The following is a 20694-nucleotide window of genomic DNA, read 5'->3' on the forward strand; positions in this document are numbered from 1 at the left end:
TACTTTTATATTTCACTATACAAATTTACCACTAATCCTTATGGGTTCCGGAGTAGCGTGCTACTCGCCAAGAAAGTGCTTCATCACTCCATTAGGGGTAACAAGCACTATATAAATGCAACCTTTTTTACCCTCTTCTGTCCCTCCGCTATCCTTCTCAATCCAAATAACTGACTAATATCCACCACTCAAATTACTTTCATATTTCACTGTACTAATTCAACACTAATCCTTTATGGGTTCCGAAGTAGCGTGCTATTTGCCAAAAAAGTGCCTCAACGCCTCATCAGGGGTAGTAAGCGCTATATAAATGAAATTTTAATACAATACAATACAATACAACATATAAGACATAACTGATTTTGGAAAATGTACGCAGGTACTAAACTATTGAATAGTACTTATTGTATATGCTATTAGGTGCTCACCACGTTCAATACTTGCGCTTTAGCACGGATTAACAGGAAGCCGCACTGGGCATACACTAAAAGAAAATGAGGAGATGCATGTGTGGCACAAGGAGACCACGTAAGCAACTCTTCCTTGGACTCAGAATCAGGGTAACGAAGTCTAGCTTCTAAAAAATAGCAGGGGGTACTCAGTACACCCGCATCCATCACCCTGACACGCGATATACATATCCACCAGCATCAAATACTCCACACTGCCATTAATTTTCCTCATGGTGATGCTAGTCACATTACAGTGACAGCTCAACTGGTCAAACAGTACACCCCCTACCACCTGTAATTTGCTCTCCAACTGTCGCCGTCACATCATACGTCACGCGTAATATTATATGCAGAACACGCCCACCCCTGCGTCTTTCTCGGACACGGATACTTGCCCTGCAAAGCTCCGCGATTTCTTCTGGCAGCTCGGTTATTCGGTTGTTCTTGAGGTGCAGGACTTCCAGCTGCACCAGCTGACCTAGCACTCGTGGCACCCGTTGTAGATGCTTCCCGTTTAGATTCAGTGTCTTAGCTTTGCCCTGAAGGGCCCGCAGTAGCAGAGAGTCGGCCATGGGAAAAAAACATTTGTCTCCATGGAGACAAAAATGCTTTTGCGGAAGTAAAGAGAGAGAAAGGACTAAATGTCTTACAGTCTATAGGCTGCGTATTAATGCAACGACACGACTCCTTCATATCGGGATGATGGTGAATATGTTGGATTTTTTTATTTTTTTATTATTAGGACGAATATTAAGTCCGTGGGAAATACTTAACGAGCATATAAAATATATTCCTTACTCTCTTGACATTAGCTAAAACTTCAGCAAGTTTCACCGCTCACTTTCGTTTCTTGTTTTTATTAATTGTTGTTTCATTACTTGAACTCCTATGAACACTATTTTGCTTTAAGATATTAACGGAGCCATTTTATTTGGAAACCATTTCAAGATGGCTACGAGTAATTCTAGTTTTATCCCAAATCCTTCCCCGAGTGTCACTCACAAATTCTGTTAAATCAAAAGGATTACCGAAAGGGGGCAGCAGTTACTCGGATGACTCTAATAACGCGCGACGTCGGGCGTCATATAGTCCCTTCGACCTTATTAGAACAGTAAACCCTGCTGTGCAGCGAGAACTATAGCTTCCCCCTTTCAGGGGTGTCTCCACCATGGAAGAACCAGATTCTCCCGAAGAGGCTTTGCAACGCCGACAGCGTAAGGAAAAGAAAGAGCTACAGGGTGAGAACGATGAATGCAGCTATCAGTGTGCCTGTATATTCCGACTAAAAAACTAGAGCGGATACGTCTTCATGTATGTCTTAGTTGGCGGCCATATTAGGGAGAGTGAAGTCGTAATTTTTAAGTCAAGCCTACCAGACCGCGTAAGCAAACTGTTTGATTTTCAAAGCCCTGTTGCTTTCTTGCATCTGCTTCTACTGGCAGTCAGATCGTTAAGCAAAACATAGAAGCAATAATTCAACTTTTTTCAATTCAGATAATTTACAGCAGTTTCTTTTGTAGATATTTTCAAACGATTTTAAAGCAATTAGTTTGTTAGCTCAATGTTTACTGCAATCTATGTATGGCCATCCTTAGCCGTACTCCCTCTTCCTATAAATGTTATCCCTACACTTCTTCTGCAGCTTTGGACCTAGGGAAATCTTCTTTAAAAAATTATATAATTTTAGTCTTTGCATCTTCTTTTCACTGTAACGATGTCTCTAAAACTTTTTGTTTCTTTCCAGAAGACATTTCAAACAGCTTCTCCCAACTTTCCTCCGTTATGATATAATTGGGGCACATATAGCTCTGAATTTAGATCACCCTAATCTTATATGGGCATATTTAATACTTGTTTTATGTAGTAAGTCCATTTAGGTGCCGAATACCTTCGACAAGGCTCTCGTGCTCTTTTTCCTTAATATTTGTTGTTCTTCAGTGCCACACCACTTGACTCTGTTTCTAAAGTAATTGTTTGTAGTATGCGGTCAGCTTGACACACTTGATTTCAGTTTTCTGCAACCAATAGTTTCTTGACCATTCAGCATTTCGGGTGTCTCCTTGTTTCAGCACTTGTTCCATCACACAAATCTTCTTGACGCCCTGGTGCTGTCTCAATTGCCTCTTCAGGCGGGACATTTATCTCTTCTCTAGAGATTGATGCTTTTTCGTGTGATCACAGGAACCTGAATTGGTGCAACTGCTTGTCGTTTTTCACCCCATTTCCTCTCCTTGCTGTCTTTCTTCTCATGTGGTTACAGCTTGTGTCACTGGTGTTCTCCGTTCTGGCTCATAGAACACCGCTTACTCTGGCTTTTAGAACACCACTTATTCATAAGGATTTCTTACTCTCCTGGGGTGCGGAGCATGCACCCAATTTGGTAATCCACCACACTTAACAGCAGTGTTTTGTCGTTTGGATGATCTCGAAGGGGCCTTTCCATCTCAGTTCCTTGCAAGACTTCCTGACGTGTTTCTTCACCACTGCCATATGCTGGGACTGAGGTTGTGACTGTTCCTGATGCTGATTTAAAGTGGCAGCTTCAACCTGCTGAGAGACGGAACACACCACATCAGCCAATCCTTTGCAGTAGTTAAGTATCATGTCATCTATAGTGTTCAAAAGTGCAGTTGCAGGTGGTGTAGCGCAGAAACCTAGGTACCGGGGAAATGAACGAGACCCGTACTGATATCCTCCCTTCGTCACAGTCCAGATATCACACTAACGCTTTCACACATGCAGTCATTGGTGGGGCCCATAATACCAACATTCACACGTCACTTCACACTGGTCTGCACATACAGGAGAGATGAGCGGTTCAAGCACTCGACATGAAAGGAATACCTTATGACCTATAGAAAGAAAAATAATTTACATATCTATACATTAATACCCTTTCTCTTGGAGATCTCAATCTTAAAACATCAAGGCACTCCTCCCATGTGATCGATGGATCAAATTAGTTGGATTGGTTGATGATGATTTTAGAACCAGCTAAAACACATTTCAAGATTTCGATCTTACCTCCCTCAATAAATCACACTAACTCATCTCTTGTTAATCAATATCTGTTTATCTAATAGTTATTGAAAAGTTCAAATCAGCATTTAGCAAGTTTATATCAAATTTTATGTAAATCACAGAACACCATATTTACCTAATCTGGCTATTGGGCGTTCTCTAAGTCATTCGCATCGCGTAGTCAAATTGGCAGTCAATTGATCAATAGCAAATCAGAGTTCTTCGCTAAGCACGCTACAGACCCAAAGGATGGGCAAGGTCCAGAGACGTGCAAGCATTTACCTATGCCCATAGGTTTAGATAAGTTCGCAGTTCATCAGATGATGGGCAGCATTTAGTCCGTCAAAGATTCAGGAACGCATCAGTCACCCTAGGTAGTAGCGTCACCGTCGTCTTCGTCAAAGATTTGTCGATGATGAGATATTCTCTCTGTTCTACCACATAATTTATAATGAAATGGAGGTAAAGGGGATACAAATTGTAAGATTTGGACAGTCGTGATTGGTCGGTTTAGATCTTCCTGCGGAGTCTCAGTACAGTTCAAAGATGACATCACAAAGTCCGTTCACTCTGGTTTTGTTAAGAGTCCTTTTGTTATTCAGCTTGGCTGCGTTCCCACCGTGGCCTTGTTTGGGAACAATAAGGCACAGGTCATGACGAGGCCACAGGGACGTTTTGTCGCAGCGGCGCACTTCACTCCAAACCTCGTGGAGCAGTGACCATCACCTCGTGTCGCGTCGGCGGCCATTTTGTTTTTTAGGCCCAAAGGAAAACCTAAGCAAAACAAACACAAAAGAGTAATTAATACATAGAAATAATGAATCTAATTTTAACCCCTTACTAATCCCTCTATGTGTATGTATTTATCTAGCTTATAGCGACATTTAGAGCGTTCATATTCACCCATTTGTTGTCATCTCTGGCAACATTACAGAGATATCACAAAAGCAACATATATCATGCAGTATTCTATTTACTACATATATTATTGCTGTAGAGAAAGGAGTCAGGCGAGGATGTGTCCTGGCCCCTACTTTATTTTGTCTCTACGTTAATGGAGCCTTCACCTACCTAGATAAGGTTATAGACAGCGATGCTCCTAAGTTAGCTAGCAGCAGGGTTCCGGCGATAATGTTCGCTGATGATACCCTCCTGCTTTCGAAATCCCCCTTTGGTTTACAGAGGATATTGGACGCGTTTGAATTATTTTGTTTGGATCATGGGCTGGAAATCAACACATTGAAAACTAAATTCATGATTTTCAACCCACCTTCTAAAACACGTCCAAACCCCTCTATAGGTGATACAACTTTGGAGAGAGTTAATACCTTCGACTATCTCGGTCTCACTCTAAATGAAGGATTCTCTTGGGCCCTTCATCAAACCAAGGCCCGTTTAAAGCTAGTTCAGTCAATTGGTGGGATTATGAAGTTTTATAACTCTTCATCTGCAAAACCACCAGCGCCCCCACTCGAAATATATAAACTTCAAGCACGTGGTCGTATTTCTTACGGCGCTGAACTCTGGGGATCGAAATGTTGCCCAGAGATTGTACGTGCGGAATGCAAGTTTTTAAGACACCTTTTATTACTTCCTCAAAGCACTCCTTTACTTCCTTTAAGACTTGACTTAGGTGTACGTCCTATAGATGAAGTCCTCGGTCTGAAACCCTTGATCTTCTGGAGAAGGATGTGGACAACCCCGGAGTTACAGCCTTATAGGAATGAATTAGCGGAAATATTGAGTTTCCCGAGTGCAGGCAAATTTCCCTGGTTTCAGTATATTAGGACCCAATTTGATGCTCTTGGACTTTCTGATCTCTGGTCAACTCCAGTGACAGCCTGTTTCACCATTTCCGCAAAAAAATTGACTTTTATTTACTATGCGGCTAAATTAGCTAATGCTATTACAAAATCTCAATCTTCTACTTTAGCCAAAAACTTTTTAACCTCAAAAGATGATTTTCACTTTGAAGAGGCACTCAGTGAGATTAGACCCCATCTTAATAGGAAATTATTTATCCAGTGGAGATTTGGCACACTTCCTGTAAGAGCATACACAGTCAATTGGTCAGTCACCACTCTGGAAAATTGTCCTAGCTGCGATGCTGCATCAGAGTCTGATTTACATATACTGTTTTTCTGTCCGGCCTATAAGAATAGCAGGAAATACTGGATTATACCTATTTGTAGGAATCTTGGATTCATGCACTGTAGGGAAGCTTACAGAGTCCTTAAGATTGATTTATCTAGACAAATAGTGTTTGCAGTATCCTCATTTCTTGCATCAATGTGGAGGATAAGAAGACTAAATGTGCCCGCTATTTGATCCTATTTTGCTGGTCCTATAATCTATGTGCTATCAGATATCTCTTATCTTCCATTTATGCTTTGGTAATGAAATATCCTTTGCATATGTTTGCCTTTTCATTGTAATATTTTACAATTTGTCTTTTACTGTTTTTTTACATGTATGTGCTTTTATGACTATTGTGTCGAAATAAAGCTGATGATGATGACATATATTACTGTTAGTATGTGTAGGAAGGTGGATATCTGACTATGGTTACCCCCAACTTTTTGCCTAGTGTCTAGCTGGTTTTTCGACTTAGTTGGCCTGAGATCCTGCCATTCAGGGTCTCAGGCTGTCTGCTCTCTCTTTAAAATGGACTCCGTGTACCCTAGGTACATTCCCAATTGGTAAGGATCACCTTATTGGACCCTGTACAGTGAACCCTAGGTACCCAGGGCATAGGTGTACCCTAGGCCTCCCAGGGGCTGCAGCATGTATTATGCCACCCCTGGTCTGGCCTTCCAATCAGACACAACTGGCTGATCACTCAGCTGGGGCAAGGTCGTGTAATCACCCCTTGCTTAGATATAGTATGCCTATATCTACCCTTATATATATATATATAGACACATGTGTACCTATCAGTCACTCCTATGGCAGGCCTTAACAATCCTGGAGGCAGAGTGCTTGGTAACATGTGAGATGGTGCTCTAGCATGAGCTGAGCCTGTCTGCAGCTTTCGGAATCATGTCCTTATAACTGTTCTATGATATAGCCTACCATATACTCTTAAAGTGCCTTATAAGCTTAAACGGTTATGGTAACTATGGTTTGGCTTTATCAAAACATGTCGTGTAAGGTGTCTAACACTTTGGAATAATACCCCCATACCATTTCTGGTGATGAGGATATTATTCCTCCCTTCTAGAGGGAGAGATATGTTAAAATCCTACTTTGCTGTTTAGCCTCTAACCAAAGCCTCAGCATCACAAAATGGATGCTGTTGCCACAGACACAAGTCTGACCTCCTGCTGCTGGGAGTGATCCCGGCAAGGGAGGCTTGGACAATAGGTTTCCTGCTTGGGGAGGTGCTAGCACCTCCCCAGACAGACTTTAGTGTATTGGGGCAGGGAGGGCTGAAAGGAATGAGACATGCCTGGGGCACACAAGGTGTCCCATGCATAGTCCAGTTCAAACCGGTGCTGGGGCACTCCAGCCCCAGTCCTGGCGCGAAACTGGACAAAGGGAAGGGGGTGTAACCACCCCCCTCCCAGGTCCCACCCATAAGGCGTGACCTAGCAGGTAACCCAGCCCCCCAGATTAGTATAAGAGTGGTAGCTGGGCCCCAGGAGATTAGATTATCCTGAACCTGCAACTTGAACAGAAACTCTGGACCTTCGACATTCGACGAAAGAAGAAGACTGAAGAATCTCCCTTGTGGCCAAGGAGTGGCTACCCTGTGCAAACTGGCACAATCAAGAGACTACCCTTTCCTTTGCTGAAGTTCTACGAGGGACCGACTGCAGAGCCCGACCAGAGCCTTGACTTCCAGACTTCTCCGACCCTGATCCACATCCACAGCCGAGCTGAGATCCGTGGAGGCGACGAGAGACGTGGGACCGGCTACCTGGGAAAAGTGGCTAGTATCTTCAAGCGCAGCTTCTGAGGCACCCTCGAAGTTGTGCACCGGGGATTGAGAAGCCCCAACCCCAAGCACCATCTGCACCGAAGATCAGCCCCCCACACTCCACGAGTCCTGCGTGGGGCCCTTCTGCATTTTCCTGCTTGCCGCGTCTGTCCGGTTGCTTGCCCGTTGGCTAGTTGCCTTTGTGACGACGCATCCAGAAATCTTCACCGCTAGTTTGGCTCCTCCAGACTGGCTCCCGCTTCCTTGCAAAAGAGAAGTACCCCAGACCTTCCTGGTCTGCACCAGAAGCAAGTCCTCCGTTCTTCGTGGGTTCCGCTTGCCAAGGCTTGGTGAGTCCTAGTCCAACTTCGACGCCGCCGACAGCAAGAGCCTTCGTGGGACAGCTCGCCTCCTGGTCCTGGTCGTCCTCGACGTTCCCTGGTCCTCGTGGCTGCAGCGACAAGCTTCACCTTCACCTGCAATCTTCACGACATCGCCTGGTTCCTTCCTGGTTCCACGTGGTCACTGGCTAGTGACCTTGACTCTGTCCCTTCTGCTTGCAGGTCTCCTCTCTTCTTGATCCCAGCCTTGGGATCCACCGGACACTCTTCACTGACTGCCTGTCAGCAACTTTCCTTCAGGCATCCATAGAAGTCCACGACGAAACCCGACGCAAGTTCACACCTATGCACCCACAGCCTGTGGGCTAGGTAACTTGGGTACTTCGGTGCTCACAAGGGTAGTGACTATCCTAGGGTCTAGTTTCCGAGTCTCGACTCTCTAGCTGCTTCAGAAGTGTCCTTAAACTGTTAATTTCTAACAACTACTATTTCTATCGACTTTTACGCATTACGCGCGAGTGTTTCCACTCTGCACCTGAATCCCGTGGGCCTCCCACTTCCTAACTGTTGCTAGTGTAGTGTAGCCCCAGCGATTCCCTAGGCCTAGGCCTATCCTATTTCCGTGACAGTGGTCCTTATACCACTTACTTAGTATATGGTTTGCGTGGCCCCTAGGGCCTAACTGTATTACTTACCTGTGTGACTTAATGTATGCTTAAATAAGACTGTGTTGTACTTACCTCTAATCTCATAAAGAGTGCTGAGGGTTTGACTAGAATAAATACACTTTATTTTATATATATATATCTGTTGTGGTGTCCTTTCATTTGGTATTCAAGGGATTATATATGGTATCACAGCTGGCTTCACATGCCATTCAGAGTTTAGCCTAAGACTGCTCTTGTCCATGCTACCATTAGGATAGCTGGTCTATAAGGTTGACTTTACAACCAATCACCATAAGGGTATTTGGGCTGATATAAGGTGTACACTAGAACTAGTGACATCATACATCAGGCCAACTTCTCACAGTATGCGTACGGATTTTAGTCATAAAAGTTATTTAGCCATGCAAAATGCAAATCCCACGTGTAATTTTATAAATTAATAATGTTGATTAGAAAACATGCAAACTCATGTAATAATATTATGTTTAATACATTATTTAATAAGTATATTCATGCAGAATAGGGGGGTATACAACATTTTGTACTACCCTCTCCATCAATCCCCCCCTTTGGTGATTTTATCACCACACCATTAACATTTTGTATTAATATTTCATGGAGTTGAAATGAATTCTTGCTTTAATTTACATCTCTGTTTCCCCAATTTCTTCTCTTCTGGCTGTCTTATACATACTTTCCTTCATTTCCTCTAATTCTACTTCTTCAAACTCTCTCTCTTGTCTCGTATTCTGTCTTCTTCTTAAATTTTCTCTTTAACTTTTTCAGGATTTTCTTTCTTTTATGACATAGACATCCTAATCTTAATATTAATACTATAAAAATCACACATGTTAATGGAAATAAGATTTTACCTAAAAAGGTACTACCTAAGTTTACTAAGAAATCTTTAATAGAAGATATTTTCTTTCCAATCTTTTCCCAAACACTTTCAACCTCCAGTGGTGCAATTTCCTTATGCAGATCAGTTATATTTTTAATGTACGTTTTCAAATCTTTACTTTCGTCAGGAATGTAAGTACAACAATGTTGAACTTTCAGCATTCCACAGACTCCACCCTCTTTTGCCAATCATATATCAAGGGCAAGTCAATTTTGCATTACCATGGCACGCATGGCAACCATTTCAGTATCTACCAATAAAAATCCTCCAGCGGTGCTTGTTGACAAGCGATCCACTACTGTTGATAGCCTTCTAATTTTGTTTGCATTCAGAGATATTCCCACTGCTGGTATTAATGCTCCAAAGATGTCGCCTACAATTTCTGACCAAGATTCTCTCTTTCTACGTGCTAGATAACTACCTAACTTATGTACACCATCTTCTCCTCTTCCCATGTGGAATATCTTTGGGAAAACCAGACCTACATAACATGTGCCATACCAATGGTCGGGCAAACGATAATATGCCTTGTTCCCGCAGATAAAATATAACCCAGGAAAAACTGGATCATTTCCTCCTTTAGATCCCCATCCACCCATGATTCGGTATGTATCATGGCACTCACTATTACCTACAAAGTAATTATCATATGCAGTTTGATTCCTTCTAATAAATAATTTTCCTTTCTGAGGCCAATCTAAAGCCATAGTTGGACTAGCTTCTCCCTTCAAGTGTTTTTCCATTTCAACATCCCAGACTGTCTTTTCCGCTTTTCCCTCAGATGCTTTCTTTTGCATTTTCAATCTCCTTTTTTCAACCATATCCAAGAACGTCTTTTCCTCTTTCTTTAAACTACAAGTCAGATTATTTCAAAATATATATTCTAATGTTAGTTTTCTAGTCTCTAAGAAAAATTCACCTAATACCTTTGCAGGTTTTACCTTATTTAGTTTGTTCATTGAAGGTACTTGTGAAAATATTTTATCTACATCTGAAAAATAATTTTCTAATTTCCCTGTTTTGTAAAACAGACAAGCTATTACACTACATGTTATTCCATAAGTTACTGGAAGGTGGTGGTAAGTCACTCCCTCAGATACAGGTAACTGCATACAAACGTAGCAGTCCCTTACGTCCATTGTCTTTACATATTCATATAGTAGTTTCGAAAATACATTGTTAGAAAAATCAGTTATAGACCTGTCTTTATGCAAATAATTTCTATCTATTTTAGTCGGAATTACTTTTTGAATCTTCTCTATATTAGTTTTGTTTTCGCTATGTCCTTCTATTGTGTCTATGATAACCTTAAATGAGATCATCAGAGCTAGTACACTCCACAGAAGCATTAGTAACAACACATTTTACACCATCGCTTCAAGAATATACATCTATCTTTTCTACTATCTGTATTTGCCATTTTTGTAAGAATGACCAGTGTCTTTTGACCTAGCCTCTTCTACTTCACAACTAGTTTGTCTAACCCAAGGCTCTAAGCACCTACTTGGTTCTACCAGTTTTGTCTTTTCCCGTATTTTATTGTCTTTTCATTAGCAGCATTCTTGTCTTATTCAATTTGGCATTTGATCGTCCTACTTGGTTCTACCAGTTTTGTCTTTTCCCGTATTTTATTGTCTTTTCATTAGCAGCATTCTTGTCTTATTCAATTTGGCATTTGATCGTCCTTCACCTTTCCTTCACAATCTTTATACAGAACTTCCTGAACATCCGTTTCTTCTCCAATATCGAACAAGATAACTCTCAGGATTTCCGATTCTTCGTCTTCCTCAACCACTTCTGGTACAGTCACCTCTGGGTTTTCTTGGCTATCCGCCTCTTCCTTTATTTCAGGCAGGGCCACATACGTCCATTCCGGCAACTTATGCTTCTGGTTAGGCTTTCTTGTTCTTTTGCTTTCCTCTATTACAATTATTTCTTCGTCTTTTGATTTTTCTTGACTAGATACTTAATTGCCCTGTTCAGCTCTTGGTGAGTTTACTCGTGTCAGTCGATAACTCGGCCTTTTTATCTTGTTCGGCCAAATTTCATCTTTTGCCGACCTTTTCAATTTACTTCCTTTATCATTCTTTTCAGTTCTCCATGCTCTCTTTCTCAAGACTCGACCTTCTGATACTTCGTCTTCACTTTCCTCCGATTCTGTTTCAACTTGCTTTATACTTTCAACAGCTTTTCTTTCCACCACTTCTTTTGTTTTCCCTACTTCTGTCCCTCCTCTGGTTTCTTGCGCACAATCTTCCTGCTGACTACTTGTCCCTTCCTCTAACTGGATGCTGGAGTTCCCTACACCTCCTCGGGGGTCTTCCGCAAGAATCTTTCCCTCTCTCTCTGTATCTGGCACCTGTCCATCTACCTTTGTTATTTCAGGTGGAATCTCTCTCAGTTTTTCATCTGGAACCTCTTTATCAACAATCTCCTTGTCTTTTCTCCTTGTCTTTTTCTTTTTTCGAACGTAAAGTTACTTGTTCAGTCTCTGAGTCTGAGCTGGTATCAGAAATCTGTAACCTTCTCCTTAATGAAACACTTCTTGGGGCAAAAGTCAGATCTGGCTCTGTTTCCCCCCCCTTTCAGGATTTTCTCTTGTTCTCGTTTCTTCATCATCCGATTCAGAACTTGTTTCTGATTCATCGAAATATTCTCTCTTGGTTATCCACTGGATTTGGAATTCTCAATGTGTGACTAGCATGAATCCAGTTCTTTATTCCGGCACACTTCACAGCTGTTGTCGTGGTAGGAATCACCTGTCGTGGTTTTCCCCACCGTGGGAACAAACAGTTCCTCCTTCTGTGTACTTTGATTCTTACCCAGTCCCCTGGGCTCAGATCATGAGCTTGCTTCTTTTCAAGGGTAGTGGCATCCGCTCCAACCTGATGAAACACAGAATGAACTGCATCAGCCAGGCCCTTACAGTAATCCAAAACCAAGTCATCAGTTATAGGCAAAAGCTTGTTGACTGGTATGAATACATGACGCATTGCTCTTCCCATGATGATTTCATGGGGACTCAACCCTGTAGTTCTGTCTGGAATTGATCTAATAGTCATGAGTACTAGAGGCAAGACATCAGGCCATTTCATACCCGTGGCTAAACTCATTTTCCCTATTCTGTTTTTGATGGTACCATTTACTTGTTCCACCACACCAGAAGCCTATGGGCGATAGGCACAATGTAATTTTTGCTGTACATTCAATGCTTCACAAATTAATTTTATGATCTCATTATGAAAATGTTTTCCTCTGTCTGACTCAATTGTTACTGGGAACCCGAATCTGGGAATTAATTTCCTCAAAAGCAATTTTGCCACTGTGATTCCATCGCTTCTTCTTCTTGGGTATGCTTCTACCCATCTAAAAAACAAACAGACCATCACTAGAACATACCTTAACCTGTTGCAGGGAGGCATTTCAATGAAATCAACCTGCATTCTGGTAAAAGGCCCTCCTTCTCGACCTATTGTTCCTAGACTTACCACTGTTTTTCTTCCAGGATTGTACTGCTGACATATAAGGCATCTTTGGCAAAGACTCTCTGCTACAAGTCTAAACTTTGCATTGTACCAGGTTTGTTTAAATGACCTTATCATAGCGTCTCTCCCTATGTGTCCCTGTCCATGATACATCCGTGCCATGGCAGACACCATGCTATCAGGCATAACTGTTTTTCCATCCCGAGAGACCCACACATGATCCTTCTCCCTTGGTGCACATCCTGCTTTTACCCACTATTTAATTTCCTCATCTCCTGCCTCTTTCTGCAATTGCCTCACTTCCTCCCAGGTACCCACAATGTTAGCAAACATTAGGGTGCAAGAATTCATATCTCTCTCCTTCACCCGATATATAGAATTCTGATTTCGTGCACATTATTGAGCCATATCGTTAGCATATTTGTTGCCGACTGCAGTGTAATCTTTTGATTGGCTATGTGCAGCACCCTTTACAATGGCCAATTGCTTAGGCAGCTGTATCGCCTGAAGCAACTTCCCAACCATTTCAGCATTCTTTATGGGAGTTCCATTCGAAGTCAAAAATCCTCTCTGTAGCCATATTTGGCCAAAATCATGCACAACACCAAACCCATACTGACGATCAGTTATCACAGTCACTCTCACATTCTTTCCTATCTTGCACGCTCTAGTCAAAGCAACAAGCTCAGCTACCTGGGCTGATTTTACTCCCTTCAGGTAGGATGCTTCCGTTACTGCTGCAACTGTGCATACTGCATATGCTGCACTCAGCATTCTGTCATCTGTTCTCAAGCAAGATCCGTCCACAAACATCACAAAATCACTTTCTGGCAACGGTACATCTTTTATATCAGGACGTGGTTTGGTACAGAAATAGAGTACATCCAGACAATCATGATCCACTTTGTCTCTGACTTCAACATTCTCAGCATCAGGCAACAACGTTGAAGGATTCACATTCAAGCATCTCACAAGGCTCACATTTGTTGCACCTAATATGAATTTCTCATATTTAGTCAGCCGACTATGGGTCATGAACTGAGTGCGACTCCTTGTTAAAAGGATTGACACATCATGAGGTGCAAACACTTTCACAGGATATCCCATCACAATTCCTTCACTCTGTTCCAAACTCCTACAGGTAGCAGCCACTGCTTTCAGACACCCAGTCAAGGCTACAGCTACTGGGTCTAGCATAGATGAAAAGTATGCAATTGGTCTTCTCAGTTTTCCATGTTTCTGTATTAATACAGAGAGTGCACATTCATTCCTCTCACTGCATACAATTCAAACTCCTTTTCATAATCCGGCATACCTAATGCTGGCGCTTCACACAGACCATCTCTCAATCGCTTAAAGGCTGCCAATTCTTCTTTATTCAACTCAATGGGATCTCTCACATCACTTCTTGTCAAGCGTACCAAAGGCTTTGCAATCAGGGAGAAGTTGCTTATCCACTGACGACAATACCCAACTATTCCAAGAAACATTCTCCCCTCTCTGTGCGTCATGGGGGCTCTCATTCCTTTTATGATCCTGATTCTGTCTATTGTTGTTTTTCTCAGTGCCTTTTCAATGTTATGGCCTAAATAATTTACTTCCTTTTTTGCAAAATTGTAACTTTGATGATGACACTTTAAGTCCTCCATCAGTCAAATGATTCAGCAAGGCTATGGTGTCCATTACACAAGCTTCACGTCTTTTCGATGCCACAAGCAGGTCGTCGATATATTGTACTAATACTGAATTCTCGGGCATTTCTAGGCTTTCTAAGGACTTTTTCAATATATGATTAAATATTGAGGGGCTTTCTGTATACCCTTGTGGGATTCGGCACCAAGCCAAAATACGTTCGCCAAAATGAAGCGCAAAAATTGTCAGTGTGCAATGGAATGGAAAAGAAAACATTGCATAAGTCAATCACTGTATACCATTCTGCATCATGGGGAATCTGATACAAAATCACAGATGGATTTGGTACAATGGGACAACATGATACAACAATTTTGTTTATCTTTCTCATCTTGTACTATCCTGAACTTTCCATTAGGTTTTTTCAGTCCCATGATTGGCGAATTACATGGACTACTCAGTATTTCTCTGGAAATGCCTTGTTTTGTCATTTTCTCGATTATGGGAGTAATTCCTTCAATTAGCTCAGGTGTCTATTTTTTTTTAGGGACATTTGGATAGCTTATTCCTTCTTTCACTGTTATTTTTACTGGCTCCACATTTCTCATTAGTCCTACATCTTCTCCCGTGAAATCCCAGACTTCTGCTTTTACAGTCTGTTTCAATTCTTTTGGTAATTCATCAGGGTTAAATACAGCATAGGCTTCAGTAATCTCAGTTTCCCTATTTGCCATAGTCATTTTATACAGTATGTCTTCATCAGGGGTCTCAAATGCTATACCATCAGGGGTACAAAATATGGTGCAATTCATTTTGCACAACAAATCTGTACCTAACAAATTCACAGGACTTGAATCGCACACAAGAAAGCGGTGCATTTCAGAAAATTTCCCTATACTAACTTTCACTGGTTCTGTAAGATGCGTTTTAATCTGTCTGTTGGATACACCAACTACTTGGATTGTTTCGTCCGAGAGAGGAAGATTCTTAACATCAGCTGACCTAACAGTTGATCAAGTAGCACCAGTATCTACTAGGAAAGTAATATTTTCATCATTTACCTTTCCGTCTACAAATGGGCCTGCCTGGTCTACTTCTAGAGTTGCGCCAAGTACGCACTCTTCTTCCTCCTCTCGGCACCGTCAATAACCTTCTTCTGACTCGCACTCATCGCGTTGTAGCCAATACTGCGAAACAGCGCTAGCGCGCGGCAACTTAGTTACCTGTTCTTCGTTGTAGAATCCTGTCCCATTACTGTATTTCTGTGAGTTTACGCTCTGTGGAAAAGGTGGTTTTGGCACCTGATTCTGTTGGGTAACAACCTGCTGCTGTCGCTGCGGTTGACCACTCACCTCCTTCTGCACCAGTGGATTCAATGATGCATTTTAATTTTTAGTACTTGGGGGAAATTTACACTCGGATTTCCAATGCCCTATTCTTCCGCAATTATGACATGGGAATTTCTTTTTAGCTTCTTCTATATTAAAATGTCCTTTACCTTTCCCAGGAGTGAATTTTGTTACTGGGTCCTGTATTATTTGCTTGTTCCATTAACTGAGCTTCTTGTCTTTCTGCTACCTTTACTTGTGCCCACATAGCTTTCTCTTTTAATTTTAGCTGTTTGGCTTCAATTTCATCACTAAAATATTTTGCATGTCATAATACTTCATCTATTTTCTTATTTTGCCAATCTACAGTGTGTTGCTTGATCATTTCACTAATTTCTGGACGTAGACCATATACAAATCTGTATACAAAATGACTCAAATCCTTTTCACTCAAGTTTTCGTCACCACTGAACTGCTTAAACGCAAGTATTAATCTTTTGTAATACGCGTGTACTGACTCCTTACTTTCCTGATGAGTTTGATCAATTTTTACCCAATCAGTTTCTTTAGGAGGTACCTTGTTTTTCAAAAAGGTAATGACTTGTTCATATTTCTTCATCACCTCTGGATCAGGGGTACCTGTCGTTGGATCTCTAGGGTATTCTTTTGTAGGCCAGTCTATCACTATTTTACACTCTATCCATAAATCTGCAGGTACTATTATGTCAAAAAGGCTGTTTAAATCCATCCACAAAACTTTTGATAATTTCACAAATCTGTCCACTTGCCTATACCACTCAACTGGCTTTTCGCGTAGTCGAGGGAAATCATTCATAAATGACAAAATATCTTGCCTAGTCCAAGGAACATGTACATATCCTCCTCCTGGAATTTCTCTGTAGCTGATTTTTCTTTCTCTCTTACAGGAAAAGCTTCAAAAGTTTTATCTGAGGCATCATCACGTTTTCGGTACCACCTGCTCCTCCATTTATCCACATCTCCCCATTTTCTTAACAAGATAATTATTTCCTTAATCTGACTTATTCGTCCTATGGTATTCAAATTTTCAATATCTTTTTCAGTGAAATCTATTCGATATGGTTTTGTAGAGCCTTTACCTTTTCATTATCTATACCCATTTCATTTGCTGCTACTTCTAATCTTTCATGCAGATTTTTTGCTCTCCAAGTTATACTTTTGCACAGAAGTAGTAACTTCTCATCCTGATACATTTTTAACTTCTCTGTGGGGATAGTTCCTACTATTCTTCCAGAACCAGTCGTAGCTTGGCCACATCTATCGATTGAAATTCTCTGTCTTTTCTCTGTAAACTCCTCAACCATTCGCTTTATTCTTCCGAAGTAGGACCCACTGGTTTCTCTCCATTACCTTGTTCTAAGTCTTTTGGAGTCTCTAATACTGATTCCATAGTCATTGTATGGCTTTCTGCTATTTTTGGACTTAATATCCGGTTTCTAGGAACATTTGGCTCGATCGCAGTCATTGTTTGTCTCCATGGGTTTTTATCTAAACTTTGCTTTGGCCTCTGTCTGTTTATTACTGTTATAAGGGACCGTTAGACAATGTTCACTATCTTTCTGTTTATCAAAAATAGGCATCACAGGGCCTGTAGTCACAGGAACAGTCACAGCTTCTAAATTTTGTCAATTCCCTTATCTTTTCAGTTAATTCTAAAGTTGTTTTTGCTAATGCTGCCGAATTTTCACCACTCACTTTATCATCTGATTTTCTCTCTATCTCCCTGAAGGAATTATTTTTCCCTAGTTCTTGGGTTACTGGTTCAATCTTAATGATTCGCAAAGTTTCTCTCATTGGGGCACTTGGTGTCAACATTTCAGATTCTGGTTGATACAGGGGTGGATTTTTATAAAACATGTCAAGAACATCATCCTCCGATTCATTCACTCCATACCCTCCTGATTCTATATTATGTCTCTTTTCTGTACATTTTCTACCTTCAACTTCTTCAGCATTTCTTACAGGAAACAAACCATCAGTCATACTTGCATTTCATCACCTCCTCATTCTGTCATCATGATTTTCATGCCCATATCTACCAAACATGTATCTATATCTTCCACCACTCCTCTGTCTCTCTGTGTCATGCATCTCATCTTCCCATTCTGTTAGTGCTTCAAACTGTATTGGTCTAGGTCTTGGTTCTAGATTCATCATTTTCTCTCTCAAATTTCTCAAAACCGCTAAATTAAACGAACCATGCTCTGGAAATGCCAAATCTCCATCATCCTTTGTGTACTTTACCCAATTATCTAACCAAATACAAGTATGATATCCGTATTTCGCAACCATAAAGGATGCAGGTGTTTTCGGTGGGGGAAGCATCTGTCCCTCCCTAGTCACAATTGGTTTATCCTTTTTAAACAATTTCTTGATTTTTTTCCAAACCAGGACTTTTTCTCCTTTTCAGGTGGATCGTAATACATCATTTTGTCTTCCGTGTATCGCTAGTCTTTCCTTACGACTGTTCTGGTGTTTTAACCAATCGTAGCACGACTCACACTAACGCACCTATCAGCAGCGTCTACGTCACCCTGTAATTCTCCACTCCTAGCGCAACATACACTAGCACATCAATCAGGGGCGTCTACGTTTCTTACTGACTAGCCAATCCCAGCGCAGCTTTTCTGACATCAGCTTTTCTCGCTATCGTAGCTCCTGCTCCTGCTGACACCTCCTTTACAAAATTTTATCCGTAACTTTTCTTACGTTCTTTTTTACTTACAAATCTGTTAGTAAAGACATAAAAACGCCACCATTGTCCGCTTTGCTAACCAAAGAATAGTTAATGACCTTTCTCACAAGAATTCCGTCTTTCCCGAGAGCAGCGATTACCACTGCCCTACTACGGAATCGTTACTTCCGTTGATAAAGTAGCACATCCCCTCTACCTTACCCTTCTAGCAAGCATTAGCTAACTGTTTCTCCAGAATTAAGACACCTAGTTGGAGACCCAATGCTCCTGAGAAATAAAACCAGAGTTTCGCAATTAACCCAAATGCTATTTTATTCACGCACTTTCATACGGAAAATGTAGTTAATTCACATAGAATTCTGTCTTTCCCGAGAACAGCGAACAGTCTGTCCTACTACAGAATTATGACACTCTTTAACAAAGTAGCACTTCCCTCTACTTTATCCTTCTAACAAGCTTAGGGAACACCCATTACCTTTCCGGTGATAAGCGTTATCAGAGCTCCTTCTGGACTCCTGGTACCTATGACCAAAATTTCACAGGTGACCTTCGCTACCATACACTACTTTCATACAGGAGATGTTTCTAATGGCAAAACACGACGATGTTACCGAATCGAACCCAGACAATGCGTCGTGCAACTTCAATCGTTACACATTTCCCCTGTGTACCTACAGGGCAACAACAATTCCGTCTTTCTCGAGAGCAGCGCTTACCTCTACTCTACTACGGAACAGTTACAAACTTCCGACTTCCTACATCCCAGAAGCCGTGCCAACAACATAGAACTTGACGAGACTCAACATAGAGTGTCAATACATAAACCAATATCAATCAATAATCGATAAGCAATGTACAAGCAATAATCCTCAAACCAAAACAATAAAAAACATAACTCTGATACCAGAAAAACTGGTGGAGCGCAGAAACCTAGGTACCGGGGAAATGAACGAGACCCGTACCGATATCCTCCCTTCGTCACAGTCCAGATATCATACTAAAGCTTTCACACATGCAGTCATTGGTGGGGCCCATAACACCAACATTCACACGTCACTTCACTCTGGTCTGCACATACAGGAGTAATGAGCGGGTCAAGCATTCAACATGAAAGGAATACCTTATGACCTATAGAAAGAAAAATAATTTACATATCTATACATTAATACCCTTTCTCCTGGAGATCTCAATCTTAAAACATCAAGGCACTCCTCCCATGTGATCGATGGATCAAATTAGTTGGATTGGTTGATGATGATTTTAGAACCAGCTAAAACACATTTCAACATTTCGATCTTACCTCCCTCAATAAATCACACTAACGCATCTCTTGTTAATCAATATCTGTTTATCTAATAGTTATTGAAAAGTTCAAATCAGCATTTAGCAAGTTTATATCCAATTTTATGTAAATCTTAGAACACCATATTTACCTAATCTGGCTATTGGGCGTCCTCTAAGTCATTCGCATCGCGTAGTCAAATTGGCAGTCAATTGATCAATAGCAAATCAGAGTTCTTCGCTAAGCACGCTACAGACCCAAAGGATGGGCAAGGTCCAGAGACGTGCAAGCATTTACCTATGCCCATAGGTTTAGATAAGTTCGCAGTTCATCAGATGATGGGCAGCATTTAGTCCGTCAAAGATTCAGGAACGCATCGGTCACCCTAGGCAGTAGCGTCACCATTGTCTTCGTCAAAGATTTGTTGATGATGAGATATTCTCTCTATTCTACCACATAATTTATAATGAAATGGAGGTAAAGGGGATACAAATTGTAAGATTTGGACAGTCGTGATTGGTCGGTTTAGATCTTCCTGCGGAGTCTCAGTACAGTTCAAAGATGACATCACAAAGTCCGTTCACTCTGGTTTTGTTAAGAGTCCTTTGTTATTCAGCTTGGCTGCGTTCCCACCGTGGCCTTGTTCGGGAACACTAAGGCACATGTCATGACGAGGCCACAGGGACGTTTTGTTGCTGCAGCGCACTTCACTCCAAACCTCGTGGAGCAGTGACCATCACCTCGTGTCGCGTCGGCGGCCATTTTGGTTTTTAGGCCCAAAGGATAACTTAAGCAAAACAAACACAAAAGAGTAATTAATACATAGAAATAATGAATCTAATTTTAACCCCTTACTAATCCCTCTATGTATTTATCTAGCTTATAGTGACATTTAGAGCGTTCATATTCACCCATTTGTTGTCATCTCGGG

General features: G+C 41.3%; 2 protein-coding genes across 3 annotated transcripts in view; one reads left to right on the forward strand and one right to left on the reverse strand.

Moving 5' to 3' along the window:
- Positions 1-1056, reverse strand: part of LRRC69 (leucine rich repeat containing 69) — a 404099-nt gene extending 403043 nt beyond the window's left edge. For both annotated transcript variants that reach the window (XM_085605299.1, XM_085605297.1), the window contains exon 1: positions 848-1056. In XM_085605299.1, coding sequence (XP_085461425.1) covers positions 848-1024 — 177 coding nt within the window. In that variant the 5' untranslated portion in view covers positions 1025-1056. The remainder of the gene's footprint in view (positions 1-847) is intronic.
- A 413-nt stretch (positions 1057-1469) lies between these two features.
- The window catches only part of OTUD6B (OTU deubiquitinase 6B), a 226262-nt gene continuing 207037 nt past the window's right edge, over positions 1470-20694 (forward strand). The window contains exon 1 of the mRNA XM_085605301.1: positions 1470-1690. Coding sequence (XP_085461427.1) covers positions 1621-1690 — 70 coding nt within the window. The 5' untranslated portion in view covers positions 1470-1620. The remainder of the gene's footprint in view (positions 1691-20694) is intronic.

This window comes from Triturus cristatus, chromosome 5_1 (genome assembly GCF_964204655.1).
Source record: "Triturus cristatus chromosome 5_1, aTriCri1.1, whole genome shotgun sequence".
NCBI classification, from domain to species: domain Eukaryota; kingdom Metazoa; phylum Chordata; class Amphibia; order Caudata; family Salamandridae; genus Triturus; species Triturus cristatus.